The sequence below is a fragment of the Nicotiana attenuata genome, unplaced genomic scaffold, assembly GCF_001879085.1.
Source record: "Nicotiana attenuata strain UT unplaced genomic scaffold, NIATTr2, whole genome shotgun sequence".
NCBI lineage: Eukaryota > Viridiplantae > Streptophyta > Magnoliopsida > Solanales > Solanaceae > Nicotiana > Nicotiana attenuata.
Window position 1 is genome coordinate 404,616 of NW_017670739.1, and position 15,902 is coordinate 420,517.

The following is a 15,902-nucleotide window of genomic DNA, read 5'->3' on the forward strand; positions in this document are numbered from 1 at the left end:
CTGAAGAAATTCAACATGGACACTTCTAAGTCCATAGACACTCTCATTGGCATTGCAATAAAGCTGGACCTTGTTGAAAAAGGGAAACGTGTTGAACAAAAGCTATATAGAGGAATGATTGGGTCATTGTTGTATCTCACTATAAGCAGGCATGGTATTGTATTTAGTGTGGGATTGTGTGCAAGATTTTAGGCAAATCCCAAAGAGTTTCATCTGAAGGCTGTCAAGAGGATACTCATATATCTTAAAGGGACTCCTGATCTGTGTCTATGGTATCCTAGAGGGTATAGCTTTGATCTAGTTGGTTATGCTGATGCTGACTATTAGGTTTTCATGTTGACAGCACTTTATGAACATCACATTTTCTTGGTTATTACCTGGTGTCTTGGGGAAGAAAAAAGAAGAACTTAGTGGCTTTATCTACAACTGAAGCGGAATATGTACCAGCAACATCTTGCTGTGATCAGCTGATGTGGATAAGACAACAGCTAAGGAACTATGGTATTTTTGTTGATTGTGTTCTTATATTCGCTGACAACACTAGTGCCATAAACATTGCTAAAAATCTGTGTCAACACAAGAGAACAAATAACATTGTCATTAGACATCACTTTATCAGAGACAATATTGAAAAAGGGAATATCTCAATTAACTTCTATACAACTAAAGACCAAATTGCTGATATATTTACTAAAGCTCTAAGTAGGGATCACTTTGAAAGGAATAGACTGGAACTGAGTTTTATTAATACTTCCAACTAGGTTGAACCCCAATGATTGGCTAGAAAAAAGTATTATTAGATGTAGATGGTCAAGTACAATGTGTTTGATTCAGTCTCGTGCTTGTTTAGAGCACACACACTTGCCTAGAAAATTCTAGTTGATAACTATGTCTTATGATACTAATCTACATTGCTAAAGCTTTATTGCAGAAATGAGTAAGGAGTTACTAAGGAGTTAGTTCTTTGACTCAGGTACGTGCCATCTTGTCATAATTCATTGGGGCTTAATATCAGAAATTACTGCTATATTCAGACTTCCTAATCCTGTTAGCATTACTCTTAGTTGTCATGAAATCAAAGATTAAGGGAGAATCCTAGAGCAATTAGCGTCTAATTACTCCTAATATTCTAACAATCAAAAGTAATTGTTATTAGAGTCCTGCTAGAACTCAAAATTTGTTACTCTCTTTCTTCCAGTCAAGTTAGGAGTTACTTTTTTAAAAAGCCCCCTTAAAATCTGTTTATCAGACCTCACTGTTCCTCTCAAACCCTAATAAACAATCAAAAAATATTTCTCTCACTTCCCTGATCGATTTCATTCTCTCATCACCATGCCTAAATCCAGCCAAACCTCTTCTAAAGCAAAATCATCATCGAAGACTAAAGCCAAATCCAAGAACATGAAGCCCAAATCAAAGAAAAGTGCAACACCATCAAGTGTACTTGCACCCGCAACTGCTCCTTCTCCACTTATATCCTCCACTGTACGTGCAGTATCGTTCCATGTTTCTGTTGCACCCACTATTCCCACTTCTACTGGACCTTCACTTCCAAAACCACCTGCCCATGCACCCGTGTCTTCCAAAAACACATCTAAGTCCACTAAGATCAAGCCTACTCCAAGAAAACCTATCAAAAGTAACAAGGTGGTTCTTGATGTTACTGCTAAGGTAGACACAATAGTTAAGGAAGCTATGGTTCAGGGGGGAATCAATTTCAACTACTACTGGTTTCTACTATTTATGTTTCACCCTTAGATATTGCTCCACCTATAAGTGATAAACCACGGGTGGAGTAACCTACTGTAGAAACGAACATAGCAACTCAGGAAAAAAGGGGGAGATACAACTAATGTTATGCCTATGGTTAAGGGGGAAGGTGATAAAGAACCAGTACATAAGGATACTTCTGATGGTCTCTCTAACTGAGGATAGGTCGATGATGAAGGTGAGAAATAAGGAGGAGTGGTGGATAGTCATGAAGACCATCAAGCTCATGACATGGCTAATGATACTGATTAGAAAAAGAGAGAGAATGATGGGGATTATGGCGAGGAGAAAGAGAGTGAGTCAGAAGATGAGATAGATGAACAAGTGGGTGATTTAGGAGAGGAAGAAGGAGAGTGAGTCAGAAGATAAGATAGATGAACAAGTGGGTGATTCTGGAGAGGAAGAACAAGATAGTGAGGAAAAAGGTGATTTTGAGAGTGGAGGTGAGGATGAAGAAAAGGAAAGTGAGAGTGAAGGTGAGGATGAAGAGAGAGAGGAAGAGAATGAGAATACAAGTGGGGAATCAAAAGGCTCTATGGCTATTGGGGACACTGTCATAGCCCCTTCAGAAGAAGCAAGTAGAGAGAAAAGGACTTAAGAAATAGGGTCCTTGTTAAATCCTTTCATTGGAGACGGGGACGTCAGCAGTGAGGACAATTTACCCTTGTCTGTAGTAGGGAAGAAAATCAAGAAGGCCCCTGTGAAAGGAACAAAGTCTGTTATCAATGCAAGAAAAAGAAGTGGCTCTTCATGCTAGGACTCTTCTCACAAGGAGTAAAAGAAAGGTTGCTGGTGAACAAATCATTAAGGAGTCCAGAGGTGCCAGGAATCCAAGGAAGCAAGTTCCAGTTGTTGAACCTATTGTTGAGTTGGATGCGGAAGATGAGTCTGATTCATACTTTGCAAGAAAAGACCTTAGCACAAAAGAGAAAGGCTGTCAAATTTACCAAGGCAACTACCCCATCTAAAAGGGCCAACAAAGGAAAGGTATGCCTGTTTTGGTGGAGTTCTACGTAAACTTCCAGTTTGATGGGAGTTTACTCTTGACCACTTTCCTATCAAACTGGAAGTTTACGTAGAACTCCATCAAAACAGGCATACATTTCCTTTTCTTTCCTTTGCTGGCCCTTTTATATGGAGTTCGATGTTGAAGAGCTTGGGATGCTTCTGAATATTCTCTCCTTAGGTTTTCACAATTACTTCAAGAAAAAGTGGCCAACCATAGACAATGATGAGTCCAATTCATACTTTGCAAGAAAAGACATTAGCACAAAAGAGAAAGGCTATCAAATTTACCAAGGCAACTACCCCATCTAAAAGGGCCGGCAATGGAAAGAAAAGGAAAGGTATGCCTGTTTTTATGGAGTTCTATGTAAACTTCCCGTTTGATGGGAAAGTGGTCAAGAGTAATGTAAGGGGGTTTGAGATGGAGTTCGATGTTGAAGAGCTTGGGATGCTTCTGAATATACTCTCGTTAGTTTTTCACAATTACTTGAAGAAAAAGTGGCCAACCATAGACAATGATGTTGACAAAGGAATTGTAGTCACAAGGAAGTTCTCTCAGAAGTTTGAATTGGATACTCCCCAGAAGGTGTATAAGACTGATATGACTCCCTTTCACTAGTTTCTATTTCATTTTATAAATTCCTACATTTTGTAGAGATCTGAGAGAAGGAACGAGGCTACTCTGCTAGATATAGTTCTGATGGAACTAATTGACACTAGTAGAGCTATCAATCTCCCTAACCTGATGATTCAGCATATGGCAAGAGCTGCAGACACTTCCAAGCCTAAGTATGATATGCCTTATTGCTTTATGTTAACTGAGCTGTTTGCCAAGCTCAATATTCCCTTGCCAGACCTCAAGTTTAGAAATCGCAATGATATTTTGGATATTGTTATCCTCCGCAGTGAGCTGTGATGAGATTAAGGCTAGGGAACCAATTGGTTCTGCTATTCTACCTAGTAGCAGCAGGGCAGTAGAGCTCACTTAGAGGCTCGATGGTAGGCTAGGAACATGTGTTTTAGCTGTATTTTGCACTCTAATTACTACACTTTGAGCATGTTTGAGCTTAAATAATGGTGATTTGCACTTATTACGTGTTTTATGCCATGCAGGAAATGATTTGTCTTAAAAAGATAAATTGGAGCTAAATTGAATAATTTGGAGCTTTGAAATATGAGTAAAAGCCAAAGGAATTAAACCGGGATCATATCAGGGGCTGGAGCAAAATGTACTAATGCGTCGCATAAGGCATGGCATTAAGCATCACATTAGTACAAAAGTTCGTTAGAAGTTTGAGAAGTTCAGAGTCTTGGAATTTTTGGCTCTGACAAAAAAAATACAATAATGCGACGCAGGGTGCGTGGAATAGTGCGACGCATTAGTAAAAAAGTTTGTCAGACAAGCTAAGTTCAAAGAGTTTGCAACTTAGCAACTTACACTAATGCGATGCAGGGTGCGTAGCACTGTGCGACGCATGAAGTGTAAAAGTTGACAGGTTTTCCCACTTTTGCTCAAGGAGGGTAGTTTGGTCCAGGCACATCCCAACTTGGTATAAATACACTAGAAATACGTTTCTAGAGGACTTTAGACCTACGGAAGATCGGAAGAGCATTGGAGACTCAAAGCACAAGGATTCATCATTCTTTCCTCGACTCAACTCCCGAGTTTGGATTGAATTAATGTTTTCTTATTATTCAACTTTATTCGTGATGAATTACATCATAAATATGGAGTAGTTTATCTTAGGGTTTGACGGATATGGTGTTTTTATTAATATTTGTAGATGTTAACTCTAGTTCTTGCTTGAATTCGTTTATGTAACTTTGAATTGATTACAACTTTATTCACCGGTTTATTTAATCGAAATAGGAATATTTTGGTGATCATTTTTGCATTATTTTATTTGGTTTAATTTAGTGATTCTTTTAAGTAATCTAAAGAGCTTATTGAATTGTTGATTAAATTAAGTTAAGAGAATATTCGAGAGATGTTTTCCTAAAGACTAATCCATTAACGCATTCTTGCATATTTTTACAGTGCTTTATATTAGTTCACCTTGTAGAGTTAAGATTTAATAAAGAGAGGAGTCTTGGCTACATGATTGAACTAATCATCGCCTGAATTCGTGAGAATCATTAGAACATTAGAGTGAATTGAACTAGAGTTAGATCCCGAATGCCTATCTTGCACCTATCCTGTCACGACCCTTATTTCTCCCATTGATTATTTCGGTGTTGCTCAACTTTTGTCTTTCTATGATGAATTGTGGATTACTTTAGTTTTCATAGCTAATGTTAGTTATTAATCATCCCAACCAAAGTGTTAATCATCCTGAATATCATTAAGCTAGAAATTACTTGAATATTGTTTAAATCTAATCCATGTGAAGATGATAATCAAACTATACTATCTTTGGCTAGCGAGCATTAATTTCCTATTGTGTTTTGGCGATACAAACTATATTATCTTTGGCTAGCGAGCATTAATTTCGCATTGTATTTTGCGATCGTCAAATTCTGATGTCGTTGCCAGGGACTGACAATCAATAATGTTCAAAATAGTTTTTGGCACTTATTTAGGAACCAATTTTATTTTATTCTTCAAGTTTTTTCTCTTCCGTGTGTAGACAACATGTTAAATTATTTGATGTAAGACCCGATCTTCTTCAAAAGAAGTGATCCCGTACGATCCGGAGGTGGAAAAGCATCTGCGACAGTTGAGGAAAGAGAAAAAACTCACCGGGAAATTCTTGGGGCAATCTTCAACCCAAGGGAACATGGATAAGAACAATGAAGAGATAGTTGATTTGGCTACACGGGAAATAGCCCAACAGAAAGTAGCCGCACGGGCAACTGCTGAAGTAGCTCTCAGAGCTGATGAAACCGTGGAGGGGAATGGAGGACGAAGAATCAACTTGATCCAACCTCTGGTTGAAGACAAATTTGAAAATAATATGCCAGGCCTGGAGGATCACTAGGAGACTACGTCAGGCCAGTCTACAATCAAGGAGTATATAGTGTGTGACCTCCTCCGATCGCAATAATAATTTTGAGATCAAGCAAGGGCTACTTCAGACCATTCAGAACAATTGTGTCTTCCGAAGCAAACCCAACGAAGATCCAAATACTCATTTGATGGATTTTGATGAGATTATGAATACTTTCCAGCACAACGGGGTATCGAAAGATGCTATCTACTTAAGGAGATTTCTTTTTTCACTGAGGGAAGATGCTAAGCACTGATTGTAGAGTTTGTCGACTGGTTAAATTCAATATTGGGAAGACATGATAAAGTTCCTTAAAAACGTAGGACGTTAAACAATGCAGTTGGAGGTCCTCTTACGCAGAAAACACCTGAGGAGATTCTTGCAATTCTAAATGAATTATCTGAAGATGCAAATCAATGGCCTGCAGATGATAACGAGAGATGGAAAAGTTTGGGTTACATTAGGTGGATTCTAACACATCAGTGCAAGCCCAGCTAGACCCTATTGTCACACCTCCTTTTTACACCCGAAAGGGATATAAGGGAGTTTTTCCAATAAAAAAAAACAATAACCGAAACAGGATTATTTATTCAAATTTAGAGTCGCCACTTGGGATAATTTATGGTGTCCCAAGTCACCGGTTTAAAATCCCGAATCGAGGAAGGTTGACTCTTATTTATGGTCTGCGAACACAGAAATCCGGGTAAGGAATTCTGTTAACCCGGGAGAAGGTGTGAGGCATTTCCGGGTTCTGTGGTTCTAGCACAGTCGCTCAACTATTATTATTTGGCCTAATTATCTGATTAGTTACATATTTTAAACCTAATGTGCATTATTAGTCTCTGACCGCTTTTAATTATTTATGGAATTATTATGGAACAAGTTACGATTGTCGTACACTTGTTTGTTTGGTACACATTGCGAATTGTGTCACGGGAACCGTACCCACGATCTACAACGTATTTATTTTTATTAACATTCTTAGAAGTTGTGGCTAAGACACATTAATGTACCCCCGGATTTGGAAATTATGTATCACAACTACGTCACGGGAACCGTACCCGTAGCTACGATGATTTTATAATAAACGCGCCTAAAGCAAACTACGATGTTCAAAATGTTTCCTACACTAAGTTATAATATTGATGTTGTAAGGCCCCGTAAAATTTTGTGCTCAAAACCTAGTAGCTCGTAGTGTCAAGTTCCGAATATGTGTTAGGAATGAGTAAAATTCTTCGCGGCTAGCTTGCTCGGCGCGGTTCGGACCCTATTGCACTGATCTAAGTATTTAAAAATCAAAGAACTAAGTTTTTCCAGAAAGGGTTATTCTGCGGTCCAGAATGCGGTCGCAAATCATGTATGCGGACCGCATTTCTGCCGCATAATGAGTCAGTGGTTTGGTAATAATTAAGGTCAAAATGCGGTGCATTATGCGACCGCATAACTGATATGCGGACCGCATCTCTATCGCAAAGTGAGTCAATGTGTCATTTCCGCCGCAGACCCAAACAGGAGGATTGGATTTTTGGAGCACTTTTGCGGTCCATTCTGCAGACCGCATTTCATCTCTGCGGTGGCAAAGTGCGACCGCATATCTGACTCGGGTACCTATTTTTTCTAAATTTAAACCCGACCCCCTTTTTAATAAAACGCCCCAACCCCTCATTTAAACGAGTTTTCTGAACAAAATAAGAGAGAGGAAGAGAGGGTTCTTGAGAGAGAAAGCCATCTTCATCAAATTTGATTCTTCAAAACTATCCGGGCCGGGGAATTTCAAAGTGATTATCTTCATCCCCATTCTTGCAGGTAAAATCCCTAACCCTTTTTCATTGATTTTCAGGTTTAAACTGGGAAGGAGAGTCTCATGCATTGATTCTTGATAATAATGGTTGAAAACATACATGCATGCCTTTAAAAACCAAGAATCTAGTAAGAGGAATTAGGTAGGAGTAAAGGATTGTACAAGAGGGGTTGATAACCTAAATAAGTTTGAGTAGCAATTGTGAACTTGAATTCTAAGTCATATGTGTTAACTTGTGCACTAGATTGACGTTGCTAGACTATTTGGTGAATTGAAAATAGAAGCTAAAAAGGGAATTCGGCTCCAGGTATGTATGACTAACTTTGACCTTTGTAAAATCACCTTGTTTGGTGTACGAATATTTGGTATGTGATATCTACGTGGATTATGTGTGAAATTCTTGTGATTGGTATGATTTGAGTGTTCGTGGTTAAGTCTGCCGATATAATGGTGTAAGTAATTGGCAATAAACCAAATGTGTGATTGTGAAAGTGTTATGTGGTAAAGCTGAGAAACAAATGATGGAAGGAAATCAAAAATAATGAAATTGGAACAACTGTGGTAATAACATATACGGCTTGTCGAGGGCAATTATCGTTGTGACATAAAATGCATATGAGTTATTGAGTATGATGGAAATAGTATTGATGGTTATGGAAATTCTTTGTGAATTGCTGTTGTTATTCCTTGAGAATTGTTATTGTAGTTCTTGAGAATTGTTGTTGTTGTTCTTTGTGAATTGTTGTTGTTGTTGTGTTGTTTGTGAATTGTGATTGTTCGGTGGGATCGAGTTACGCGCCGCAACACGAAGTAATAAGGTGTGGGTTGTGGTGATAAGGGTGGCCGAGGTAATAAGGGTGGAAAGTGATCGAAATCACTATTGAAATGAAAATATGAAAAGGTTGTGAAATCATTGATGTGAAAAATGTTGAAGGGGAAATGGAGAGATTGTAAACTTGTTTGGCTTGATTGTTTCCTTTCATGTGTATTTGATTGTTGATTCCATTATTACTTGTTACTTGTGCATGGTTTGAGTTTACTTAGGGCAAAGTTTGTTAATACATGCTAGTACAATTCAAATGTACTGACGTCCCTTTTGCCGGGGGTGCTACATTCGTGTTATGATTGTAAGTGGATCCATAGCAGGTACTCCAGTCCACCGACCGTAGCTCCCCTTCACTTCCCGTCAGTTGAATTGGTGAGCCCCTTTCCTCTCGGGGCCCTGCGTGGCTCATGCCGCTTTTATTTCGGAGTCATGTTTTAATATTTGAGTAAGGTATAGCCGGAGCCTTGTTACCGCCAAGTATTATATTATCCTTTTGTATCCTTAGAGGCTCCGTAGACAGTAAATGTGGGTTACGAACTCAGGTAATTATGTATTTTGTATGTTGGGCGATGTAAGCTGTAAACCTCATTAAGTAACCATGTATGTTATGTATGTTTTGTAAAAAGGTGTTTTAATTATAAATGGCTAATTCCTTGATTAATGAGCAATGAAAGTACGGGGTAACACGTGGGATAGGAAAGGCACCCAGGTCCGCTTGACTGGGTCTACCCGGTCGGGCGCCGGTCATGTCCCTCGGTTTGGGGCGTGACAAACTTGGTATCAGAGCCTAAGGTTTTAAAGGAGTCCTAGGATTTCTCGGAGCCGTCTCTAGTAGAGCCCTTCTTATCGGTGTGTTGTGGACCACATCTATAAGTAGGGGGCTGCATGGACATTTAGGAAATTACCCTCTTCTTTGTTATTCTATATCGTGCGGTGAAGTGAAAGTGGAAGTATCTATGTCTAAATCGTGCTCTGTTCCGAAATTTTCAGTAATGGCACCTAAGAAGAGAGCTAGACTCGGCCTTGGGGCCAATGCCACCCCATGTGAGGCTATGAATGATGTACCTGATGTCGTGGGTGAGAGTGACTCCCCGGTCTTGAATCTACCTGGCCCGTCTATCCCAGACCAGAGTGTTCCTGTTCCTGCTGCGGCAGAGGGTGCTACCATCCCTCGCGCCGATATTCCTTATTCTGATACAGTTCCAGCTTCCGGTCCTGGGGTTCCTGATGGAGACCTTAGATGAGCCATCCGTATGTTGACCCAGATAGTGGCCGCTTAGGCCCAGAGAACTCATGATACCCCTACATCCTCCAGCGGACAGGGAGATACCGCCAGCTCCAGAGTCAACCAGTTTCTGCGGTTAGCCCCTCTAGAGTTCTCAGGCACAGACCCAGAGGCCGATCCGTAGGATTTCCTTGATGAGATGTACAAGACCCTTCGAGTAATGAAGGCTTCAGAGACGGAGGGAGTTGAATTGGCTTCATACAGGTTGAGGGGAGCAGCGTATTCGTGGTTCGAGATGTGGGAGGATTCCCGTGGGGAGAGAAGACCTCCGGCTAGATGGATGAGTTTGTGGATGCATTTATGGACCATTTCTTGCCTGCCGAGACGGTGGCAGCCCGTGCTACTGAGTTTGAGGTCCTCAAGCAGGGCAGTATGAGCAGATAGGAATTATGGGAAGATTGTGGGATTCGCTCAGGCCACAGAGGCTAGAATGTTGAAGATACGGGCGGAAAGGGAGAGTAACAGCAGGGCCCGATCAGTAGGTCACTCAAGGAGATCAGCTTAGGGGAGAGGGCCACCAGGGCCATCCCAGTCATATGCTCAGTCCTCAGCGAGCGCACCACTATCTCTGCACAGTTATCAGCAGAGCAGTCACTTGAGACCAGGTTCAGACAGTAGAAGATCACATCAGTCCGGCCGTTCAGGAAGGAGATCACAGCAGCAGGGGAGGGCTCCATGCCCCAAGTGTGGGAGATTCCATACAGAGACTTGTTATTTGGATATCCCGGTGCGGGGTGAGAGGTCATATCCAGCGGGACTGTCGTGCGCCCAGCCAGGGCATGGGTAGGGGATTCGCTCAGTCATCCGGTTCTTCAGTCGCCACATCATCCGTGCGTCCTCCAACCCCAACAGGACGTGGTGCAGTTAGGGGTGGAGCTCGTGGTAGAGGTGGACCAAGCCGGTTTTATGCTTTGAGGGGTCGCCATAGTGCAGAGGCTTCTCCAGATGTAGTTACAGGTATCTTGTCTGTTCAGGCCTTTGATTGTTATGCTCTTATTGATCCGGGGTCCTCTTTGTCTTATGTCACCCCATTCATTGCTTTAAGTTTTGGGTTAGAACCCGAACAGCTTCATGAGTCGTTCTCCGTATCGACTCCGGTTAGTGATTCTATCACAGTCTCGCGAGTTTATGGGAATTGTGTTGTCACGCTATGTGGTCGTGTTACCATGGCCAATCTTATCGAGCTTGGAATGGTGGATTTTGATGTGATTATGGGGATGGACTGGCTTTATTCGTGCTTTGCTAAACTTGACTGCTGAACGAGAGTCATGAGACTCGATTTCCCTAATGAGCCGGTTATTGAGTGGAAGGGGAATGGTGTGGTGCCGAAGCGTAGGTTTATTTCCTACCTTAAGGCTTCGAAGATGATCAAGAAGGGGTGTATCTATCATTTGGTCCGGGTGGCGGACACCACTTCAGAAGTGTCTACCCCCGAGTCCGTGCCAGTCGTGAATGAGTTTCTTGAAGTGTTTCCGGACGAGCTTCCAGGGATTCCGCCAGATAGGGAGATTGATTTGGAGATTGATGTATTGCCAGATACGTAGCCAATATCTATTCCACCGTACAGAATGGCTTCGGCAGAGTTAAGGGAGTTAAAGGAGCAGTTGAAGGATTTGTTAGAAAAGGGGTTTATACGGCCGAGTGTGTCGCCGTGGGGTGCTCCGGTTCTCTTTGTCAGGAAGAAGGATGGGTCGCTCCGGATGTGTATTGAATATCGGCAGCTCAACAAAGTCACCATCAAGAATAAATATCCCTTGCCTCGGATAGATGACTTGTTCGACCAATTGCAAGGTGCAAGGTTCTTCTCCAAAATTGATCTACGGTCCGGGTATCACCAAATGAAGATTAGGGAGCAGGATATTCCCAAGACCGCTTTCAGAACTCGCTATGGTCACTTTGAATTCTTGGTTATGTCTTTTGGGCTAACCAACGCTCCGGTAGCTTTTATGGATCTTATGAATCGGGTCTTCAAGCCATTTCTAGAGTCCTTCGTTTTCGAAATGTGAGTTTTGGTTGGAGTCCGTTGCCTTTTTGGGTCATGTTGTTTCTAGTGAAGGGATTCAGGTAGACCCGTAGAAGATTGCAGCAGTGAAAGATTGGCCTAGACCCACGACCCCGACGGTGATTCGTAGCTTCTTGGGTTTAGCAGGGTATTATCTGAGGTTTGTGGAGGGATTCTCTACCCTCGCCTCCCCATTGACTAAGTTGACGCAGAAAGCAGTTAAGTTCCAATGGTCCGACGCTTGTGAGAAAAGTTTTCAGGAATTGAAGTCAAGGTTGACCTCGGCACCAATATTGACCTTACCGGAAGGCACGGAAGGATTTGTGGTTTATTGCGATGCCTTCAGGGTTGGTTTGGGGTGTGTGTTGATGCAACATGGGAAGGTTATAGCGTATGCTTCGAGGCAGCTCAAGAATCACGAGAAGAATTATCCGACGCATGATCTGGAGCTCGCAGCAGTTGTGTTTGCTTTGAAAATATGGCGGCATTATCTTTATGGGGTCCATGTGGATGTGTTTTCAGACCACAAGAGTCTCCAATATTTGTTCAAGCAGAAAGAGCTGAATTTAAGGCGGCGACGGTGGTTAGAATGGCTCAAGGACTATGATATGAACATTTTGTACCATCCAGGAAAGGCGAACGTGGTGGCCGACGCCCTCAGTCGGAAGTCTATGGGTAGTTTGGCTCATTTGGGAGCGGATCAAAGGCCCTTGGCTCGGGAGGTTTATCAATTGGCCAGTCTAGGGGTTTGCATTTCGACATCAGATAAGGGGAATGTTATGGTGCATAATGGAGCAGAATCGTCACTCGTGGCGGAAGTCAAGGAAAAGCAGTTTATTGATCCAGCATTGGCTCAGATGAAGGAAGCAGCTTTGAATAACAAGACTTCGGCATTTTCACTCAGCGGCGAGGATGGTGTATTGCGATATCAAGGTAGGCTATGTGTTCCGGATATGGATAAGCTTCGGGAGAGGGTAATGGCGGAGGCTCATAATTCCAGGTATTCCGTGCACCCAGGTTCTACAAAAATGTATCATGATCTCAAGGAGATTTATTGGTGGAACGGTATGAAGAGGGGTGTGGCAAACTTTGTATCTAAGTGTCCGAATTGTCAGCAAGTAAAACCGGAGCATCAGCGGCCCGGTGGGTTAACTCAGCTTATGGAAATACCAATGTAGAAATGGGAAATGATCAACATGGATTTCGTGGTGGGGTTACCTCGCACTCAGTGCAAATTCGACTCAATTTGGGTAATAGTGGATCGACTCACCAAATCAGCTCACTTTTTGCCAGTCAAGTCCACCGATATTGCAGAACAGTATGCTAAGTTGTATATCAAGGAAATAGTAAGGCTTCATGGCACTCCACTTTCTATTATCTCATATCGAGGGGACCAGTTCACAACCAATTTTTGGAAGAAATTTCAGCAAGGTTTGGGTACTCAGGTGAATCTCAGCACAGCTTTCCATCCTCAAAGTGACGGTCAAGCAGAACGGACTATTCAAACGCTTGAAGATATGTTGCGGGCTTGTGTCTTGGATTGCAAAGGTAATTGGGATGATCACTTGCCACTTATAGAGTTTGCTTACAATAACAGCTTTCATGCTAGCATTCAGATGGCCCCATTTGAGGCATTGTACGGAAGGAGGTGTAGGTCTCCGATTGGATGGTTTGAAGTGGGTGAAGCAGAATTGATAGGGCCAGATCTCGTACACCAGGCTATGGAGAAGGTTAAAGTCATTCAAGAAAGGATGAAAACTGCTCAGAGTTGACAGAAATCCTATGCGGACGTTCGTCAAAGAGAATTGGAATTTCAAGTCGATGATTGGGTGTTCTTGAGGGTATCTCCTATGAAGGGAGTCATGCGATTCGGGAAGAAAGGGAAGTTGAGTCCTAGGTATGTCGGGCCGTATCGGATCGCTCAAAGGATAGGGCAGGTGGCTTATAGGCTGGAATTGCCTCCTGAAATGTCATTAGTGCACCCGGTGTTCCATGTGTCCATGTTGAAGAAAGTGGTTGGAGATCCATCCACCATTGCTCCAGTCGAGACCATCGAGGTTAATGAAGAGTTGTCGTATGAAGAGGTTCCGGTTGCTATTCTTGATAGGCAAGTCCGTAAATTGAGAAACAAGGAAGTTGCCTCAGTTAAAGTATTATGGCGAAGTCAACGAGTTGAGGAAGCCACATGGGAAGCGGAAAAGGAAATGAAGGAAAAATATCCCTATCTGTTTGAACAAGTCTAGTAGTAATCGTGCGAACTCTTATCCCTAAACAAATTGATATTGTGTCCAAATTGGTGCAAAGACACCCCATCTTTTCTTCCTAAATGCTTTACTATTGAAATCCCTCTAGTGGTGTAAGGATTGTATGTGTTGTGATTGTTTAAGTCATGTGAACCTCTTTTTGGTAAATGAAAGTTTTATAAAAACTCATGTGATAAGTAAGCAACTAATGGTAGTGTAGATTGATAATGATTTATTTATATGCATGTAGTATGTTGAAGCGGTTAAATTATGTGGGACTCATTGAAGTGACTAATTTATGTGCAAAATGTAGCAAGTGATTGAATATGTGCAATTGTTGAGATAATGAATTGTATACCAGCTGTAGGGATAGTTGTAATTGTGTAATGGTGCTTGGAATTGTGTTTCGGGGGCTCTCTGACAGGTAGATATGTCTAAAGTACAAAGGAAACTCTGGAAAAAAATTTCAAAAATATGGGAGTTAGTGAAAATTGGGAGTCTGCATATCATGTTTTCAAAAACCAACTGATTTTCAAGATCCTCATTCGAGGACGAATGATTTTAAGTGGGGGAGGATGTAAGGCCCCGTAAAAATTTATGCTCAAAACCTAGTAGCTCGTAAGGTCAGGCTCTGATCTAAGTATTTAAAAATCAAAGAACCAAGTTTTTCCAGAAAAGTACTATTTTGCGGTCCAGAATGCGGTCGCAAATCAAGTATGCGGACCGCATTTCTGCCGCATAATGAGTCAGTGGTTTGGTTAAAATTAAGGTCAAAATGCGGTCCATTATGCGACCGCATAACTGATATGCGGACCGCATTTCTATCGCAAAATGAGTCCATGTGCCAGGCAAATTTGTGGTAAAAAATGCGGTGCATTATGCGACCGCAAATCGTGTATGCGGACCGTATTTCCGCCGCAAACCCAAACAGAAGAATTAGATTTTTGGAGCACTTTTGCGGTCTATTCTGCGGACCGCATTTCGTCTCTGCGATCGCAAAGTGCGACCGCATATCTGACTCGGGTACCTATTTTTCTAAATTTTAAACCCGACCCCCTTTTTAATAAAACACCCCAACCCCTCCCATTTTTTACAACTTTTCTGAACAAAATAAGAGAGAGGAAGAGAGGGTTCTTGAGAGAGAGTTCATCTTCTTCAAAACTAACCGGGCCAGGAAATTTCAAAGTGAGTGTCTTCATCCCCATTCTTGCAGGTAAAATCCCTAACCTATTTTTATTAATTTTNGTTTTCCAGGTGGGCGCCTGATGCCAAAACTTGAAATGTATTCCCTTGTTTTCCAGGTGGGCGCCTGATGCCAAAACATGAAATGAATTCCCTTGTTTTCCAGGTGGGCACCTGATGCCAAAACTTTGAGATGTGTTCCCTTGTTTTCCAGGTGGGCGCCTGATGCCAAAAATTAAAATGAATTCCCTTGTTTTCCCGGTGGGCGCCTCATGCCGAAACTTGAAATGAATTCCCTGATTTTCCAGGTGGGCGCCTACAATTTAAACTTGAAATGTATTCCCTTGTTTTCCAGGTGGGCGCCTGATGCCAAAAATTGAAATGAATTCCCTTGTTTTCCAGGTGTGCGCCTGATGCCGAAACCTGAAATGAATTCCCTTGTTTTCCAGGTGGGCGCCTGATGCCAAAACTTTGAAATGTATTCCCTTGTTTTCGAGGTGGGCGCCTGATGCCAAAACTTGAAATGTATTTCCTTGTTTTCCAGGTGGGCGCCTGATGCCAAAACTTTGAAATGTATTCCCTTGTTTTCGAGGTGGGCGCCTGATGCCAAAACTTGAAATGTATTCCCTTGTTTTCCAGGCGGGCGTCTGATGCCAAAACTTGAAATCAATTCCCTTATTTTCCAGGTGGGGCCTGATGCCAAAACTTGAAATGAATCCCCTTATTTTCCAAGTGGGCGCCTGATGCCAAAAATTGAAATGAATTCCCTTGTTTTCCAGGTAGGCGCCTGATGCCAAAACT

At 42.0% G+C, this 15,902-nt stretch overlaps 1 protein-coding gene across 1 annotated transcript; it reads left to right on the top strand.

Annotated features, from left to right (window-relative positions):
- The first annotated feature begins 1,332 nt into the window (after positions 1–1,332).
- On the top strand, positions 1,333–2,368 carry LOC109242837 (microtubule-associated protein RP/EB family member 1-like). Its single transcript, XM_019409699.1, has 2 exons — positions 1,333–1,671; positions 2,108–2,368. Exons 1-2 carry the CDS (start codon positions 1,333–1,335, stop codon positions 2,366–2,368), a joined length of 600 nt encoding a protein of 199 aa, XP_019265244.1.
- The last annotated feature ends 13,534 nt before the right edge of the window (positions 2,369–15,902 follow it).

Bases quoted from the DNA above. Each gene is read 5' to 3' on its own strand.
- LOC109242837 (XM_019409699.1), top strand. From the start codon at position 1,333: ATGCCTAAATCCAGCCAAACCTCTTCTAAAGCAAAATCATCATCGAAG. The intron at 1,672-2,107 runs GTAGACACAATA...TGGGTGATTTAG, and splicing joins TTCTTGATGTTACTGCTAAG to GAGAGGAAGAAGGAGAGTGA.